The following is a 19,762-nucleotide window of genomic DNA, read 5'->3' on the forward strand; positions in this document are numbered from 1 at the left end:
GCTGAAGGAAGACGTATAAAACATGGCCTGAGAGCTAAGGGTGTCTTACAACCCGGAATTCAGCAGAGCGGGGCCTCCCTGGAGGACATGCGACAGGAGTCACACAAGGACGGATCAGGGAGCGCGAGGCCTGGGCAGGCAGCGTAAGGCGGTACTTGTGGGGTGACTGGGCTGGTGCTTCATTTAACCCATTACTTCCTAGGAAAGGTCTCTGCGAGCCGAATTCTCCAGCCAAAGGGGCCCTTTAACCTTGCAACTGGGGAACACTAGAAGATACGGAAATAAGACTTCTTGTACTCTACTTTTAAAGACAGTAAACATAATACAGTCTGTTCAGGAAGCATTTTACTGCAGCTCCAAGTTTAAGAATTTTCACCGAGGACAGACAGTCAGCACGTTCAGAGAGTCTCCCGCATCGCCTTGCTCAGCTTCTGAATCTTGCTTTTTGCAGACATGTCCACGTACTTCTCCCCAATACGCACGATCATTCCACCCATGATTGCGGGATCGGTCTAGGAAAGAGAACAGGTGGGAAACGTGAAAATGCGTTGATAACATTTCACTAATCAAACTGATGGATGAAAAAGTGCTCCGAACTGGTTAATGTGGCTCCCAAGTTTAAGACACCGTATCTAGGAAAACAGGTGCGAAACTGCATGAATCAGTCACTTACACAGACAAGTCTAATTTTTCATGAATACCCGCCACGGCCATTTCAGGTTCCAAGTAACCCAAGGAAACACCACAAATCATTAAAAACTCACCTTCGCCTCCAGTTTCAGTACTTGTCCCTGACCCAGGAAGCTCTTCAGGACGGCTGTTAATTCAGTGAGAGCAGCTTGGTCCAAAGGCTGAGAAACAACAAATCATCCATTAAATTTAAATAAAGTCAGAGAAACTTCCATAGTCAAAAAAGGAAGGGGAAAAACTATAGTGGGCGCCTATCACCGAGCAGACCCTGTCTTACATGCCACGGAGCAGCGGACCCTGCCATGCCGCACGGAACCCCTGCAAGCCGGGCCCGGCAGTTCACTGCCTGCCATAAAGCTGTTCCCACGCTGTGTGGAGCAAGAGGAAACCCTGCAGCCAGCAACCCTGCGTGCTGCCGCAGCCCCGTGGTCCCCGTGTGGTGGGTCACTTCCTGGAGGAAACACTGTAGATGACAGTACCCTTCAGTCCCCAGCTCTACTGCTGGGCCCCTGGTCCCTGGCCACCTGCAGCCCTGGCACGCACTGTATCTGGAGCCCCGGGAAGCCCAGGCCTGCAGACCTCCTCCTGGCCCCAACCTCCCTGCTGGGTCAGGTGAAGTGGGGAAGGCGAGAAAGGGCACTGAGGGAAATCCTCCCCGCGCCCTCAGGCAGGAGTTGAAAAGCTGGGGAAAGTGTCTGCTTTGTGAGGTGCTACCCGCCCGTACTGTTTGGGAGTGGAAGCTGCAGTCTATCAGCGGTCCTTCCGGACACCGCTCACACGGCGGGGTCCAGAGCTCATGGTCAGCTCGCAGCCGCCTGAGACGAGGATGCCGCCCCCTGCCCACACGAGCACCTCCCACCTGCCACCTCCCTTGATCCGGACAAGGCAGCGAGGCCGGCGGGCGTCACTCCTGTTTCATCTGCGGAACTCAGAGTCCGAGTGGCGGAAAAACCAGCCAAAAGCACCGCGGCCAGAGGGTCAGCGCCAGCACCGGCAACTGCTCTTGTGTTTCTACAGCCTGTGTTCGCAGTCACTCCCAAAGGGATCGTCTTCCTTTTCAAACGGTGGGCACTTATTTACCTGGGAGTATCAACACTGAAAGCCACAGTAACAGGTGGTCCTGAGCATTCTACGACAGTGAGCGTCCTTCTCAGGTCAGGTCCTCCTACTCACTGTGCGGTGGCCTACGCCAGCGCTCAGCCATGGCCACGGGAGAGGCCCCGAGAGTGCTGAACCCTGGGAACCGGTGCAGCTGCTGGGCTCCCATGACCATCCCTGCTGGGATGATTCTCGGCCAGGCGTGTGTTTTGGGGGCACTATGCAATGAACTCAAACGTGCAAACAGGTATTTATACACTAAAATGCCGCTCTTTGGAACTGCACCATGTTGGAGTCAGAATACCTTTCAAGCACTAGAACTATTAATCCAAATGAGGTAAAGAGCTACAGACTGCAGATAAATCTACCCTGTTCCCCTGAGGTTTAAGCCCCAGGCAGTCTTCCTGTGTTGACTAAACTACTTAGGAAGATGATGATGGTGATGATTTTCGTTCTTGTAGTACTGAGGATTGAACCTAGGGGCGCTCTACCACTGAACCACATCAGCTCTTTTTATGTTTTGAGCTGGGCATGGTAGCAGACACCTGTAATCCCAGCACATGGGAGGCTGAGGCAGGAGGATCGTTGCAAGTTTAAGACCAGCCTGGGTTACAAAGTGAGCTCAAGGCCAGCCTGAACTGCACAGCGAGAACCTGTCTCAAAAAAAAAAAAAAAAAAGTATATATATATATGGGGGGCACGGGAGAGGGAGGGGGGGGAGAGAGAGAGAGAGAGAGAGAGAGAGAGAGAGAGAGAGAGAGAGAGAGAGAGAGAGAGAGAGAGAGAGAGAGAGTTTTCACTATGTTGCCTTGCTTGGCCTTGAATTTACGATCCTCCTGCTTCAGTCTCCTGAGTAGCTGGGATTACAGACATATTCCACCAAACCCAGCAAGAAAACACGTATTTAAGACATCAACAAAATTACTTGGGGGAGATAATCAGCGTAGTTTAAGGAACACAGACTTCTGAGACAGAGGGGTCTGTGTTCAAACCCCGACCCCTCCTTGTGGCACTCTGGGCAAGCTGCTGAAGGCCCCGGGGCTTGTTTCCTCACGTGTAAGCTAAGGACAATGACACTTCCACCTCACGCAGATCGTTCCCTACTCCATCAGACGGCGAATCGCAAAGTGCTGCAGGCCGGTTATCCCGGGCCTCTCCACGAGTCAAAAGCTCACAGGGCCTGTCTACCCGCTCTTCCCACGCAGGAGCCCCACAGACTTAAGGGCCAGAAATGCTACTCTTCTTAAAGTGACATTTAAGAAATAATTGAAACCTATACGGGAACATTAACTACTACTTTAAGCACGTTCTGATGTCCTTTACATTTAACTTAGTCTACAGTGCCTACGGGTAGTCAGAGACACAGCAGTGCGAAGGGGGTGTGCACTGGCCCTTCCCAAGCAAGGTGCACAGAAGTTTAGCTAAGGATGAAAGAAATTCTAAGTGACAGTCGACAAATCACCAGCCCACTTCCTTGACTTTACCATCTGTCAGGGCAAGTGCGGCGGTGAGAGCCAAAGCCGCTACTTACGGATGCCGTGGTCACCGTGCAAGGAACTTCTCCGCGGTGCACACTCATGATGGTGGAAAAGGCAGAAATGACTCCCTGGGTATTTTCTAGGCGACCGTTTTCAGCTAGCAAATCTAAGGAAGTGAAGGTGTCACAAAGACGTGAAACCACTGAACAGGTTATGCATCAACTATACATTCACTTTAAAAGCAACCTTTGATTTGTAGCTTAAAACGCCGTATTCAATGTCCTCCAAGAATGGGAAGAATCTAATTTATTTTACAGTGTATCTGCTACCTTCTTTTTAAAGACAGTCCTCACAAGCATTTAAATTAGCAAGTCTGTGCGTGTGTTGGGGGAGCTGCCCCCATCAGATCTACAACAGGCTCCTAGCACTCAGTGTGCAATCTCATGTTCGTATTTACGCTACACATGCCAATGCGTGGCTACCAATTCCCAAACTGACACGCTGTCTGTATCCAGAGATGACGACATGAACACGCTTCGCAACTTGTATTTGAACTTGGCCAGTAAGAAATGAAAAGCAACCCAAATGCACCAAAGGATGCAGCTGTCTTTAAGGTCTGAGCTGCAGCCACTGGTCCCACGCTGTTTTCTTGGTGTGAATCCCACTGGTAACTTGTGCGGCTGCAATTACAGCCTGTGGGATCAGACAGCCTTCCACCTCCGCACCCTGCGGGCTGTGCCCCGGGAACCCGAATGTGCAAACAACTGCTCGGGAAGCTGGCTAGGATGCAGTTCCCGACTTGGCAGGCTGGGCCGAGGTTGAGTCTGCCCAGAGGCTCCTGGTGACGCTGATGTTTCTCGCCATGGAGCACATTTCCAGTAGCAAAGTTTTAAAAATTCAAATGAAAAGGTTCCAATACTTACTCATCAAGTTGGACGTGAGTGGGGAGAACCTCTCTTTTGTGGTGATGTCATTCAGGCTTTTCACTTTAATGGAACGCTTAACGTAGGGATTCAGGACAGACAGGGCCACCTTGGGGTCCTTCAGGAGTTTCTAAAAGTACCAAAAAACCCAAGAATTTAATTCTTTATACCATAAATGACCCCACCTGCCATACACATACACTTTTTGTAGATTAAGAAAAACAGCATTCTCAAACATGTAAGAGAAGTTCACAACCAAATACGTTTCTCTGACTTCAGGAAAACACCGTACTCTGACTTTCCATGGGACACAATGACGTTGAAAACAAATCAAAACACCTCACTGATTTTCTTAGGAGCGAGTGTGTGTGTGTGTGTGAGTGTGTGTGTGTGTGTGAACACTGCAGATGGAACCTGGGGCTCTGGGCGTGCTGAGGACGTTCTCTACTATAAGCTGTAACTCAAGCCTTTTAAACTGTATTTTTGCTTTGCTTTTCAGGAAAGACTGTAAAAATTAAGCAGCCCAAAGCTCCACTTCACCAGGAAATCTAACATATGCAAAGAGTAAGACTCCAGCTTTCCCTTGCCGTCCTCCAAGTGCAGACCTTACACGGTTCTCTCACTGCGGAGCAGGCCTCGTCACCCTGGGCCGGCAGCGATTTGCCCGGCTTCTTGCAGAGCTCAGAAGGCCGAGCAACTTGTAAGAGGCCTCTGCAGTTCCCACAGCAGCCTCCATGAGTCTGGGAGGCAGCGTGGACAGAAAAACAAGAGTTCAATGACGGTGGGAGACCACTTTGTTCCCGCTTTAATCACAAAGATCTGAATTCAGCAACCACGTGCGACTTCGGCACCCGCCGCTCTCAGCGCCAGGCCAGAGGTCCAGGGAAGCAACAGCAGCTCTTCCCATCGGGCGTCTTTCCCTTGGACATTTCTGTCTTTCAGTCACTCTGCTAGCACCTCTGCCCGCAGTTCCGTCTCTGACCCGGACTGCTTGTCATACACTGCCATTCATGGCTCAGATTTCCTCCTGAATGGCCCTGAGAGATGGCACTTCCCAGAAACACTGCAGGCTTACGCACATGAAAACCACTTTGGAAACTGGGCTACCCATTTTTCACGTTTCTTATCAGTTTCTGCTTCATTGTCCAGTGGACACTTGGTGTAAAACCTTCTGAGTGCTCCCGAAATGCTAATTTTCATTTATAGAGTCTTACAGTAATCGCCTTGCTTTTCGTGAATGGCTTCCAGGTTTTAGATGAAATCACTGTGATGTCCATGACTTGGGCCCTTCTCTTATTTGTGAATGCGACTGTGGGGTCTAAAATGGGCGTAACTGACAAGGAGCAGACAAAAACCACCCCCTCCAAAGAGGCCCGCATGAGATCCTGCATGTTCCTGGCCGCTACCTCCTTCCCAGGCTAACTGTCCCCAACAGGAAGGCGGGGCCTATTCTGTTCGCTCTGCAGATCCTAAGGGCTTATCACTCCAGCTAGGACCTCAGGCCTTATCTGCAGACCCCTGGGTAAGAGGGCGGACAGAACTAACATTACTCTCTGTTAGGACCAAAGTTCCAACAAAAGCTCAGAGTAAAAAGTGAACAAAACAAGTCACAGAATAAGGAAGCATACTCATTAGTAGAATGTCTGTACAGCTAGCCTGTGAGATTGCCTTCTCCCAAGCAATAGAAATTTAAAAATCTCAGCAATATGTCGGTTAGAAAATGTAAGATAACACAGACAATAAAAACAGACGTTTTCTCCAGAGAAACCACTACTAGACTGCCTCCCCACCTCGCTCTGACCCAGACCTTACTGCCAGGGGTGGGGCCTGGAGGCTGAGAAACGAGAGGGGAGGTGACCAAATACAGAAACTTCTCAACTAGAAAATTCACCAAAAATTAAGGCAGACATTTTTACAGTTACATTATGGGTTTCTGTTAATTCAGTGTATTTACTTTTTTTTTTTTTAAAGTAAACTCTCTGGTGGCCTCAGGGTCTTTCTTTGTGGTTCTCTGCCTCTTCAGGAAGCCCGCAGCCTCCGCTAACCCCACCCCGTACCCTCTGCTCAGGCACCTGGCCCTCATGCTTTGGAAGCGAAGTAATAATTCAAAACTAGGAAAAGGCTTCGTACAGAAAAATTCTGTCAAATGAGGTCCAAACATACAGAAAAGACTAGGTGAAAATACCCAGTCCGTAAGCATAGATTCTTAAAGGTGACATTTTCATTCTCTTCTAAAATGGGAATTTTTTCCTTAAATTGCTTTCTGGAACACTGACTGACTTAGTACTTGTACCTTTTCTTAACTGGAAATCCTGGTTTCTAACATTAGTATCCTTACATGTGTCTGCCTGTTCCTGTTAGTTTCAGAATAATAAAACTCTGTATTATTACTAACAACATTTTAACAGAAAAGTTTGTTTCTGGCAGTTCTTTTTTCACAGGCTGTATCTCACTGGCCATGCACAAATAATCCGAGGCGTAACTACACACACAGGAGTTTAACATGCAAGGAGCGAGGAAGCTACTTACTGCCACTCTCAGCAGCTCCTTTTCCACTTGATCCAGTTTATTCTGCTTAGACGCAGCGGAGTAGAGCGCGGTGGCATAGCGACCTTCAATGCCGTGTACCTGAACGGGCGGCTTTACACCACAAAGGTGGGGTGAGGAGAAAGGACAATTAGGTAAAAAGATGATATTGTACCATGGAGAGCAGAATTAAACATTTATAATTTAAAAAGTACGTCTCACACTGGGCTTGGGAGCAAATGCCTGTAACTGCAGCTACTGGGGACAAGGAAGCAGGAGGATCGTGAGTTACGACGGATTAAAGAGCGGTCTCAAACACATCGGGGATGTTTCCTCAGCCAGGTCCATGTATCTGTGAGCCTTCAATTCCTCACTTGTGAAATGAGGGGCTGACGTTAGTGATCTGTCAGCCAAAACGACATTGAGATTCCATTTCACCCAATCAGAATGGCAAGGATACAAAAAACAGGGAGTGGGGTATGGCTCATAGGCGGAGCACTTGATTGCAAAAAACGATTGCTGGCGAAGACTGGGGTAAGCGGAGGAACCTCGTAGGTGCTGGCGGTACTACCATCACGGAAGTCGCTATGAAGAGTCCTCCAAAAAGTAAAACTAGAGGTATTACTTCATCCAGCTATACAGTTCCTCGGGATGCTCTGGACAGAACTAACTAAAGCACATCGCAGCGGCACGCGCGCATCTATGTTTACAGCAGCACAATTCATAAGCGCTAAGCTTGGAAACAGCCTAGATGTCCTCCAACAGACGAATGGACAAAGAAAATGCAGTTTTTATCGCAATGGAATACGCTTCAGTCATAAGGAACAAAATCCTATCACTTGCAGGAAAGTGGATAGAACTCAAGACCACCGCGTTCAGTGAAGTAAGTCAGACTCAGAAAGTTCAACAGCGCATGTTTTCTCTCAGGTTAGAAATCTAAGAAATGAAGGACAGTGGGCAGAAAACGAGAGGGGAGACTTTGAGATGGGGAAGGGGCAGCAGATGAGGGGGAGGAAGGGCGAGGGAGACAACGAGGTTGAAAATAATCAAAGTAAGTTATATGCTTGTCCTAACGCACCCACCAGACCCCACTGTTCCGTGTTCCTTACATGCACTAATGACACTGATTGGCTGACGGTACTGAAGTCCCTCCCACCTCTACCGACCTGCAATTCAATTACTTTAGGATGAGCTTATGTTTCCCTTGCACTCAGCAACTATCCAGTTCCAAGTACGGAAGGTTTCTAATACTGATACGAACATGTGTTCACCCGTTTCACAGAAATACCACAAATTTCCCCTTATGGAGACTTTCCAACAATGTTCAACATAACAGAGCCTGTTAGCACTTCACGAAGTGCCGAGGCTTGAAGTACTTTGCACAATAAACCTTCGGCGCACAGCTACACTTACTCTGTGGTACCCTAGGGTTCAGTGGGGAAGCTTAGACTCTGAACAAGAAAGACTGGCTTCCAACCCAGTTCTAAGACCAAGCTGAGTGATACTGGGCAAAGCTTTGCAGAGCCTCAGTTCCTCCTTTTGTAAAACGGGAAGACCAGTTATTCCCTACCACTGTTAATGGGGTTTTAGGAAGTTCTCACATGAAGGATAAAAATGAGATGGTTCCTCCAAATTTTCAGGTCTGTAACTGGTACGAGGGTTGGGTGTACGAATTTTCTGAATTCACTAAGGTGGTTCACTAAGGACATAGATCTGATACTTCGACCTTTCCTTTACACTATTTTTTCAACCAGGGGATTGGCTCACTGTTGACTCGGGTGCATGTACGGATAGGAGAAAGAGCCTAGTACATCTCTGGACCTGTCAGTGCAGAGAAGCTCCTGACAGCTGGATCGATTTTCTGTCATACAGTAACTAGTAACTACAGGAAGAATTAAAAATAACACAGGGAATGCAGTTGCATCACATTATCAACTGTCAGCTATGCTTCATTTGGAGGGCTTCTGCGTAAACGTCATTCTTACTGTTCTTTTTATGGGGGGTGGGGTGGGGCAAGGCTAGGGTCAACCAGACTACTTCTGGTTTAAAAACAAAGGGACAGCCAGAGATGCAGCTCAGCGGCACAGCACCTACGTGGCAAGCACAAGGTCTTGAGTTCGATTCCTGGTATGAAAAAAACAAAACAAAACGACAGAGAGATCTTTGCAATGGTGACTTTTTGGTATCTAGTGAGTAGTCCTTTTGTCCATGCTGATTTTGTTTGAAAAAAGGGTGTAAAAAGTATGAACATTCCTGCCAGGCACGGTGGAGCATATCTATAATCTCAGCATTTGGGAGGCAGAGGCAGGCAGATTGCAAGCTCAAAGTCAGCCTGGACTACAAAGCAAGACTCTGTCCTTTAAAAAAAAAGTGCAAATATTCCTTTCCTGTGGGGAAAGCAACTTGTAACAGGGAGTACTGCAACCAAATTGCAACAGAACTGAGATATCTTGATTTTCTGCAATAACTTGCCATGCAAACCTGGGCATTTATTCTGCTGGACCTATTTGTTTTGTTAATAAAAAAAATGCTAGCTTGCCCATTTTGGAGGGTTAAGGGGAAAAACAAGCAATTAAAAAGCAGTTCCCGGGGCTGGGTATTTAGCTCAGCGGCACAGCGCCTGCCTGCCAAGTGCAAGGTTGTGAGTTCGATTCCTGGTACCGGAAACAAAACAAAACAAAAACCAAGAAAGCAGTTCCCAAATTTAAAAGTTATGCATGAGCTCAATGCACATTAAACACTCAACATTATTCCTTTCCCACCAAATTCTGGGCACCACAAATCGTGCTAGAAAGGTTTAGGTGGTAACTACACACAAGTAGATGGACTCACACACTCTCATCTGCTTTATAATTTCAAAACAAATATAAATTAACATACCCTCACAAGCTTGGCAAATGGCCTGACCACAGATGTACTGAAGCATCGCACCTTCAAAACAAAGGAAAATAGATGAAACAAGGTTACTGAGCGGTTTCTGCATTTAATGCAGTATTCAAATTTTTTTTTTAAAAAAAGACTTTTAAATGATTAATTTCATGTATTTCTTTATATTACCATACAAGTCACACGAGTTTGAGCCGCTCTTTATTACCTAGAAATAAATTTCCCTGAGAATCATCCCAAATTGCTTAGGAAACTGCCTTCCCACTAACTTTTTAGCTTGCTGGGAATGGGCTGAGGCTAGCACACCCATATGGAAGAGAAAATACTAACTTCCAGAGAGTGGATGTTTAAAAAAAAAAAAGTAACAAGACTCTGGCATTTATCACTTCTATTACTACATCCTTGGGCAGGATTTTAATTAAATGGGATGACTCTAGCAACGATTTGCAAAAGAGATGCTACTTAGGAATCCAAACGCTACCTGAGTTAAAGATTAATTTTTTGAGCTTGGACACAAACGCGTCTGACATGCTAACAGGCCCCAGCACTTAGGGTTGTCTACAAACTATCAGAGAACAGAGCTGGAATCCATAGCTTAGAAAGCCCCTGCAAGGGCACTGGTCACCTTCATACACTTCCCGCTCTGGAATGTACTACACCAGAGCTGGCTGTGCGGATTGAACGACTGGTTCTTGCGGAAAAAGTATGCAATGACATGAACAGCATCATGGTGGATGTAATAACAGCACAGACTTTTTTTTTTTTTTCCAACTCCCTCTCCCGGGCGGAATCTATGGGTTCCGAAGTCAACACTACGGCTTACTGGCTGAACAATCAACGACCGGTCACTGAAGCTTCTGTCTCTTTTATATAAACAGGAAACGTGACTTAGAAATATTCCTGAGGATTTCTAGCGGCGTCTGACAGATCTTGTGGCCAAGGAAACTGACTTGGGACTGAGCAGAGTTCCTTCTTCAGAGACCAAGGAAGCCCAGCCCCCCTCTCCCGCGCCCCTGCAGCCAGGCGCCTCGCGGGACGGCGCCAAGGACGCCACGGTCGCTGCACGCGCAGCCCGCGGGCGTCCTGCGGGGCAAAAGCAGGGCAGCCGCAGGCGACCCCACTTGCGCGGTCCCATGACCTCAGACGACAGCAACGATCCCCCCAGCCGTGGCGTCGCACCCTGACGCTCGGGGTGTAGAATTGGTCACCCCAGAGGGCAAAATCCTCCCGCTGGCTTCTCTAACCTGCCGGTACAGCCCAGACACTCCTGGGGTGGCCATCTTCTCCCGGGCGGCTGTAGGTCAAACCAGGTGGGAAGCCGGAGCGGTGTTAGAGCGCACGCGCGCGTCAGCGTGACCGCAATACCCTCTGGGAAATGTAGGCGTAGCTCTCCATAGCGCATACGCAATGATCTCGCATACTCTGGGAGTTGTAGTCTTTAGAAGGGGCAGTCGGGGCTGGCAGGTGTGCATTAAACTTGCAAATAAATTGCGTAAGTTCCCTTATTATAGAATGGATTTACTGCCCTTAGCTTTAAAAATCTACATTTAGGTAAGCGCAGTGGCAATTTTCCATTTCACATTCATTATTAGCATCTTTACCCCTTCTCCGTATTAAGCCAAAGCGTGCGTGGGTGCTACCCCTTAAGCTGCAGAAACAAAACAGAAACAGGACTTGCCGTGCGCAGGCAAACACCACATCTCGCTTGCCTGGGCCGTGACTGCTCCTCTCTACCCTACCTCTCTTCCTCCTCGTCTGTTTGTTTGCGAGGGTTTGTGAAGTTCTGGTGCTGAGACGCTTGGTTCTGTGTGGAGCAGAGCTGGACCTGAAGCTGGAGAACCTAGGTGAAGTTAACCAAACGTGGCATAACGTTAGAACCTGACACTCGCTTTGGCTAGTTTGTCTGCATTCATAAGAACAATTTATTTTCAGCCCATTCCCTATCAGTGGAGCATGCTATAATAGAGCGAGGTTCAGAGCTCCTAGTCGTAATGATGGTTCTGTGATCAATTTAAAAGAAAACATTTCTGCTCAAATCTAGTGTAGGAACATAGATTAGTTCATTATTTTTTAGGGCACATTTTTTTAATGGAGAAAAGTAGAGGGAATCTAATTGCCTTCTTTTCTACTACTCAGAGGCAGCTTTGTCAATATTTTGGTAATGTTTCCCAACATATTTTTAGGCGGTAGATTGTCCAGGCTTGAATCTCAGTCATTTGTGTGACCTTGGCTTAATCACACAGCTTCTCTGTACTGCAGTTTTCTTATCTATTATTATTATTATTAATTAAATTTCTTTTTTTTTTTTGAGACAGGGTCTTGCTATGCAGTTCAAGCTGACCTTGAGCTCACTTTGTAGCCCAGGCTGGCCTTGAACTTGCAACAGTCCTCCTGCCTCAGCTTCCCCAGTGCTGGGATTACAGGCATGCACCACCACACCTAGCAGTTTTCTTATGTATAAAATGAGTGTTTTATTGGTATCTACTTTATAGGTTAAAGAAAATCAAGTTAATATATATGGAGTCAAGTGTGATGACATACACCTATAATCCCAGGACTCTGGGAGGCTGAGGCAGGAGGATCAAAAGTTTGAGCTCAGCCTGGACAACTTAGCAATTTAGTGAGACCCTGTCTCAAAAAATAAATATAATTAATTAATTAATTAATTAATGGGCTGGGGATGTAGCTCAGTGCAAAGGCCCTAAATTCAATCCCCAATTGTAACTTAAAATAATCACCTGACAAAGTAGTAGTCAATAATACTAGTTCCGGGGCTGGGGATTTAGCTCAGCGGCAAAAGCGCCTGCCTGGCAAGCGCAAGGTCGTGAGTTTGGTTCCCGGTACCGGAGAAAAACCAAAAAATAAAAAATAAAATAAAAATAATACTAGTCCCTTATTTCGTGTTTGTTTTTATTGTGCATAAAGATTCACAATGTACATATAAAATTACATGTAGATTGTGAATACATTCTTAAATGTAATGTAAACATGCTTCCAAGTGGTAACATTTTCATAAATATAATTTTTTTTTGAGACAGGGTCTTAATCTGTAGCCCAGGCTGGCCTCAGACTCGTGGTGATCCTTCTACCTCAGCCTCCTGTGTGCACCACTACACCTGACATATGAATATAATTTTAATGGCTGAAGAACAATCTATCAAATGGATATTCTCTAGCTTAAACATTCCATGATTTCTGACTATAATTTGGGTGGTTTTATAGTTTACATGTGGCCATTTTAAGCACTTCTGTGTCTCCTCAGCATTCTTACAGACACTTTTTTTCTCCTCTTTAGGAGTTTTCAAATAGATTTTCATAGCTGCAGAGTTTGGTAAGAGAGTATGAGCACTTTGAAAGCTTTTTTCTTCTTTTTTTGTAGTACTGGAGATTGAGCCCAGGACCTTCATGCTCAGCTATCATCCCAGCCCTTTTAAATTTAATTTAATTTACTTTATTTTGAGAGAAGATCTCACTAAGTTCCCAGGTGGGACTCAGACGTGGCAGCCTGCCAAAGTATGAGGTTTGCAGGCATGTGCAACCACATCCCACCTAAATACCTTTGATGCACGAGGTCAAAATGCTTTTCAAAAGTTTTAACCAATTCACCCTTTTATTAGCAGTGTATGAAAACCCTTATTTTACTCCATGCTGCAAATTACTTTCAGGAACTATTTTCAAATAAGCTTTATGGAAGATATATTTATTACTTAACCTATGGTACTGAGCCGCAATTATGTACCAGCAGCTGTTCTGTGCCCTGAAGGTACGGGAGGCTGTGTGACAGATAAAGTGCTGGCCTCCTTAGGCCTTACATTCTGTGTGAAACCAAGCCATAAAACTCATGCTCCCTGAAGTGTGGGTATTAATAGATGTAATACAAATCAAAAGCTCTGGGGTCAGTTACACCTGAGAAATTCTAACCTCTCTATTGCATTGATAATTAATTATAAGTAAACTATAAAGTTGCATTGCAATGGAAAGGTACCCTCTGTTTATTTTGTTTATCTCATGCCCCTTGCGTATCTCCAGAATTCCTTAAATGTGAATTTAAAGTTTATAAAGTGTTTCACATACATGATTTCATTTGCATTTTGAGTGTTAGTGTCTTGGTTACTTTTCTCTCTTTGCTGAGACAAAATACCTGATGCCAAAAATTAAGGAAGGAAAGGTTTATTTAGCTCACAGTTTATGGAGGTTTCAGTCCATACTTGGCTGGCTCCAAGGCAGAGTGGCACATGGCAGAGGGCAACAGCTCATGGCCTCGGGAAAACAGCAAAACAATAAGAGCAAAAAGGGAGGAGCTGTGGCAAGCAGCCTCTTTCCCTCCCTTATACTGTACACAAGCTACCCGCCCCAGGGTGGGTGTAGCACTCACACCCCTAATCCCAGCACTGGACCATGAATCTATCAAAAACTAGAAGCTCACCCCATGACTGCATGAGGCTTTGGGGGGACATCCAGACACAAACCATAACAGTCAGGATAGCTGTAAGATATAGGTAGGCCTGGTATCCATATGTATTTGGTATATACATATTTTTAAAACAGGGTCCCACTCTGTATTCAGGCTGGCCTTGAACTTACTGTGTAGTCCAAGCTGGCCTTGAGCTCCCCAGCCATCCTCCTGCCTCAGCCTCCCAAGTGCTAGAATTACTGGTGTGTGCCACCGCACCTGGTTCTCCCATATTTCATAGATTGTGAAATGCCATGATTCCTGTTTATGAGGCTTAGCTAGGGGACGACAGTTTGGTTGTCAAAGCCAGGCACCTGCTCTGGGCCCAGTCTCTTTCTACAGTGCTGGTTTGATGAATGAGTGAATCCTTCGAGATGTATTCCTGGGCACGGGACTTCAATGCCAGTGTATTTTGCTGACATGGACTAAAGGAGAAACACAGAGTCCTGAAGGCTGACGCCTTCCTTCTGCCTGCTCTTGGTTCTCTGATCCCCTCCCCACTCTTGCTGTAGGAAACCACTGCGAAAGGTGGGCTGAGGACCATTGTGCACACTCTCGGGAAAGGAGCTGCGCAGCTGCTGTCGCTTCTGCTGTGCACGGACAGAGCTGGAAAAAAACCCAGAATTTTGTCCCACAGAAGAAGGTAAGCAGCTTAGCTCTCTGCTGTTACCGCGCTTTCCCCGAATGCAAACTCAAACTGTTTAAAAACGAGTTGCTTTAACAGCTGCGGCCAATGGAGTGAAAGGGACATTGTCAAGGCCGCAGCGCAGGGTTACACGGCGAGCAGACCCGGACGGCTAATCTCGCCTCTTTGTTTCATGCTGACCTTCAATTCAGAGCCAGTGTTGCTCTCTGCCTTCTCTGTAAGGCACCACAGACCAGCACAGAAACCATAGGAGACCCTCAGCTACACGTGTTTTAAAAGTGACACCACTTTTCCTTTAATCCAGCAAGAACTCCTCCCAAACAACCCTAGTCAGGAATCTGGATGAAGGTAAACATGCCCAAATGTTCACTGCGTTCTCTTTAAAAGAGAGGGAGAAAAAAGGGAACACATGTCTAAGCACAAGGAAATGGCTTTGCAAGTGGCATAGTATGCAGCCATTAAGATGTGATCACCAAAAAGTATTTCATGCCATGAAAAAATATTTAATGACACGAGGAAAAAAATTTATAAACCATATTGTCCATTTTTCTACAATGAGTGTGTGTCATTCAGTAGTATAGTCAGAAAAGAAGGAAAAGGATGATGTGATCCTGTCTCTGGTTAATTGCTGTACCCGGATAGCGTAGACACATCTACTCTCATTCTTTTAACACTCAGCTTCTGACACAAAACTGATTGCTTCAAGTTGATGAGCTCTGCTCTTCAAGAAGCTGGACCAACAAAGTTCCTTCCTTTCAAAGATTAATGTCTGTATAGATACCACCAGCCCCGGGGCAGTTCTCTTTACCTTTTCATAATTCATAGTAAGAATTACATCTGTTTAGGACAAAGGAGGATAATGAGGTTTTTCTCTACACATTTTGTTACACTGACAGAACCTGGGAAATGTGTGCGTTATTCTCATATTTATCTTGGAGTCAGTTGTTCTCCAGTTTTCTGTTTTGTTAAGAACTGTGCACGAATCCATTATTTAGCAGACCAGAGCCACTTTCTGTCTTCAGCTCGCAGACTGATAGCCCTGATTTAGAGCAGTTCTTTTCACAGGTAACTTTATCTCTCTGTTTAAAGCCCAAGAAGGGGAAAATGACCCTGCTGGCTCTCAGTAGGATCTGTGGCATTTCCCTGTCCCCACCCGCTGTCTTTCAAAGGCGACAGTGCAGAACTGAGCAGGCTTTGAACCAGATGCAACAGTGAGGAACGCTGGCGATGGGGTTGTAGGTACTAAGGTCACAATGTTTTAACTGCTTGTCTTTAAGATCTCATGCATCTGCCAAGAGAAAGTGAGCAAAAAAACATGAAAAAGGGGCTTCCTCTCCACCCCGTCCTTGGAGAAAGCTGCATTGGAAGACCTGCAGCACAGGCCTCACGGGTCTGCAAGGCGACAGGAGGACCCTGAGCTGCAGGAAGTGTTTACCCGGCCCATAGCACAGGCCTCTTCCCAGCTCTTCGCCTGCAAGCCCGGGGCCACCTTGAAGGCACTACCTGGTCTGTGCTCAAGGTCACGGAGCTCAGCTCGGTGCAGGCGCCTGTGGCATCGTCTCGGCGCTAGGGGGCGCCGTGTCCCCACCTTGCGAGCGCCTCGCGTCGGGATCAATTTCTTTCTAGAGCTTTCCTCGTTCACGCTGCGGGAGGGTATGGGGCGCACATTTGCAAAGACGAATCCGGAGCATTGTGAGATCCACAAACAAAAGGCATCACTCAAAGGTGCTGCAATCAGGTTCGTGGAGTTTTGGGAACCAGACAGCTCTGGTGTCCCCCACCCCCAAGCCCTCAACCCGCGGTGTCACAGCCCCCTGGACTGCAGCCAGCCCTAGAAACCAGCGTTCTGAGGCTGTGTGCGCTCCGCAGCGCCCCCCGGCACCCCCCCCCCCATCTCCCTGCAGCCACCCAGGTTATGCTCTGCTGGCAGCACAGAAAAACCCCGCTGGGCTGCAACAGGTCTATGACTCAGTTATCAAAGCCCTCGCTCTGCTTGGGGTTTGGGGAAATTTCCGCAGTCAGGTGGGTGCTGCATGCCGCAAGGCGTCGTGACAAAAGGAACCAACGTAAGAGCAGAAGCAGAACACGCTTCTGCTCATTGATTTGAATCAGAATGCGGGTCGTCAATGGAGATGCGCGTGACTGTAGTAAGTGGTGCCGTTCTGATGAAGTGTCCGTTGTGTTTCAATCTATTTGGTGCCCTGCTTGGGGACCTGAGGCTTGGGGAGACCTCTGTCACGGCAGCATGAGGCTCTGCAGCCCCCACTCCCTGCCCCTCACCAGCTGTGTGTATTGAGCAAGTCAGCCTAATTTCTGTGCCTCAGTTTCTACACAGGGAGAATGAAGACAGCGCTCCGCTCTCAGAAAGTACAGCAGCATGAAAGCGGGCACACGGTCACTGTAAACACCAGCCCCGTTTTGGAGGAGACCCGTGATAGCTGACCATAGCTAGATGGGTAAGAAGTAGGTTGTCCACATCTGAGAATTTCCAAGAGAGGGACGGGGTGGTTTTGGAACAGTCAGCAGTCAGGACATATTGGTGAGCAAGCAGGCGTTAAATACCTTTTACTTAAAAAAAAAAAAGAAGTATTTCTATTTGGTAACCAAACAAAAGGTGAGAACCAGCAAGGCTTGGTAAGAGTTCACCGTGTAAAAGGAAAGTATATGGTTAAAAAAAGGAGATTGCATGATTTTCTACAGAAGAATTTAGCTGTAGGAAAAGTGAAAGTAAAAGCAAGGTGAGGAACACAGACACTTGGGGAAATCTCCCAGACAGTGTGTGCCGATTTTGAAATGTCCCAGCGTAGTGATAGCGCCTTCCTGGACTCCCTGGCCCCCTCAAGCAATTGTGGACCAGACTTGGTAGCGCAGCAGTCATTTTATTTCTCTCGGTAAAGAGGCACACACAGAGGAGGGCTTGCTTTGAGACTCCTGGGAAATGAGGCTGGAGCCCTGTTTGGGGTGACACGGTTCAGGACAGGGTGTTGGAGAAAGAGAGGCAGGAGTGTCCGGTCACAGCTGACCCCGCGGAGCCCAGAGGTGGGGGACAGCACGGGAGGGGTGCCTGGGGAAGAAAAAGGCTCTTTCCATCCCAGCGTTTGACGGCAGCACAGTTTCTGTAGCACATGAATCAGTGTGACCTTGCCGATGGCCTGCAACCCGAAAGTGTAAAGAATGTCCCTGCTTTTCATTCTGCCGAGCACCTCCTGCGGGGAGACTGGGCTGATAACGTATTTCTGTGGGTTTTGATTCTGCAGACAGAATTGCAGGGCTGGATAAAAGCACTGCCTATTTTGAGTTTTTAAGAAATGACAGGGCTATTGTGGGGGTGGTCTTTGGAAACCAAGGGCAAGTCTGCAAAACAGAGTAATTCAGGTTATTTATTTATGTTGTATGGCTTCAGATGGGGCAGGGGGCCGTTCCCTAATCCAGTCCTTCGCTCCTTCTTGCAGGCATGAATGTCCAGCAAGCATTTGCTATCTGTTCATTGTCACGATAGATGCCGCCGGCGACAGGAAGGCAACCAAGACTGACCTGCCTTCAGGGAGCTGCTGTGACTCCCTTTGAATCAGTTTCACTTGTTTTGTTTTGTGAGACAGGGTTTCGCTCTGTATTCCAAGCTGGCCTCAACTCAGTGATCTTGCCTCAGCCTTGAGTGCTGGGATTATAGGCATGCACCACCACGCCCAACTAGATCAGTTTAACTTTAAAAAACCACCTTTCCTTTTTTCTGTATTCAAGAAGAAACATGTATGGGCATCAGACCAACATCAAACTGAATTGCACATCATTTTATAAGCTCTGGGTTTTCTCAAAAATGTCTTTAAATTTGCAGGAATTCCTTCTACACCTGAGCTCCAAACAGATTGCAGCTCCTGTCATACCTTGGCAACTAATAGAAGCAATGAGAGAGAAATGGTAAAAATAAATCATTCCAGCCCGGAGAGCATCTCCATATGGTTCTCAAAGTGGTTGTTCGTCAGAAAGTTGATGAAAGTTGGTACTAGCTCACCATCACTGGACCAAATCCGTCCCCTTGTGACAATGACATTCCTCTTGTGATCTGTGAAAGTGTCGCTCACCCTGGAATCAGTGGTGTCTTTGTAACCCCGATTTGCAAATGTTCTCGGGGCCTGGATGGTTTTCTGATTTGTCCTCTAACTCCAAAGATTGCCTGAGAATATTCTAGAAGTAGTTGTTTGTGGTAGTCATCATTTCTGTCTACTGACTGAAATAGGGTGCTGCCATTTAAGATTATGCTGAGGAAAAATTTGTTGACTTGAGAAAGTATTCATAGTACACTATTAAGTTAAAAAAATAAAGCAGACTCAGCAAAGCTTTCAGTGTATCATATGATGCTGTTTTTGTTAAATAACCAGCTACTTATAGGCATCATACAAAGGCCAGAAGGAGTGTCGCAAACCATTACTGTGGTGGTTTGTTTGTCTTTTCCGTGGTGCTTTTCTGCATTTTCTAAGTTTTAAGTGTCGATCTCATATTGCTTTAGTACTGAGGAAAATTTCTCTCAGTGAATGTTAATAGGGTGCCCTTCCGAAAAACAGGAAGAGGAGCAAAGACGTGAGATACGTGTGGTTATTTCATTCACTTATTTCTTCACTTGTGATTTTTATTCTGCCTTCAAAATTTTGCCATATTTGTTTCTTGATTGAGTGATTGATGGTAGGAATTAGACCCACAGCCTTCCCATAACCCCAGCCTCCCTTTTTCATTATTTTTTATTTTGAAGCAGGGTCTTGCTAAGTTGCTCAGCCACTCAGAGTGCTGGGATTCCAGGTGGGTGCCACCACACCCAGTTTATTCAGTCTTTTTTTTTTTTCCTGTTTGTTAGGAAACAAGTGTGTTTAGCACTTATAATGTGCTCAGCACGGACAGTTTCAGGCGCTGGGCCGCAGAGTATGTTTGCTCGAATCCAGTACCTTGGTTCTTACCAAGCTCAGCTTAGGAGGGCGCCGGAGCCCACGGAAACGCAGAGTCACTCGCTAGCGGCTCTGCAGGGGTGCTCCTGCGTGGGGCCTGGCGATGTCCTGGTTTAAAGGTGGGC

General features: G+C 46.8%; 1 protein-coding gene and 1 long non-coding RNA gene across 2 annotated transcripts; one reads left to right on the forward strand and one right to left on the reverse strand.

The window, feature by feature from the left end:
* Positions 1-327: 327 nt before the first annotated feature.
* Atp5o (ATP synthase, H+ transporting, mitochondrial F1 complex, O subunit) lies at positions 328-10,951 on the reverse strand. Its single transcript, XM_005375698.2, has 7 exons — positions 10,846-10,951; positions 9,596-9,646; positions 6,719-6,829; positions 4,190-4,319; positions 3,320-3,432; positions 765-851; positions 328-512 (listed from the first exon to the last, which is right to left on the reverse strand). The coding sequence occupies exons 1-7, from the start codon at positions 10,879-10,881 to the stop codon at positions 399-401; spliced, it is 642 nt and encodes a 213-aa protein (XP_005375755.1). The 5' UTR covers positions 10,882-10,951; the 3' UTR covers positions 328-398.
* A 5,703-nt stretch (positions 10,952-16,654) lies between these two features.
* On the forward strand, positions 16,655-18,350 carry LOC102025541. Its single transcript, XR_001231620.1, has 3 exons — positions 16,655-16,847; positions 17,025-17,156; positions 18,153-18,350. It is a non-coding gene; the product is annotated as an uncharacterized LOC102025541 (long non-coding RNA).
* Positions 18,351-19,762: the final 1,412 nt, after the last annotated feature.

Source organism: Chinchilla lanigera, unplaced genomic scaffold (genome assembly GCF_000276665.1).
Source record: "Chinchilla lanigera isolate Chin_1 unplaced genomic scaffold, ChiLan1.0 scaffold00006, whole genome shotgun sequence".
Taxonomy (NCBI): domain Eukaryota; kingdom Metazoa; phylum Chordata; class Mammalia; order Rodentia; family Chinchillidae; genus Chinchilla; species Chinchilla lanigera.

Coding starts and splice junctions, on each gene's coding strand:
- Atp5o (XM_005375698.2), bottom strand. CDS start 10,881: ATGGCCACCCCAGGAGTGTCTGGGCTGTACCGGCAG. Junction 3,433..4,189: donor ACTCACGTCCAACTTGATGA/GTAAGTATTGGA, acceptor TCACTTCCTTAG/ATTTGCTAGCTGAAAACGGT. Junction 513..764: donor TACTGAAACTGGAGGCGAAG/GTGAGTTTTTAA, acceptor TCTCTTTCCTAG/ACCGATCCCGCAATCATGGG.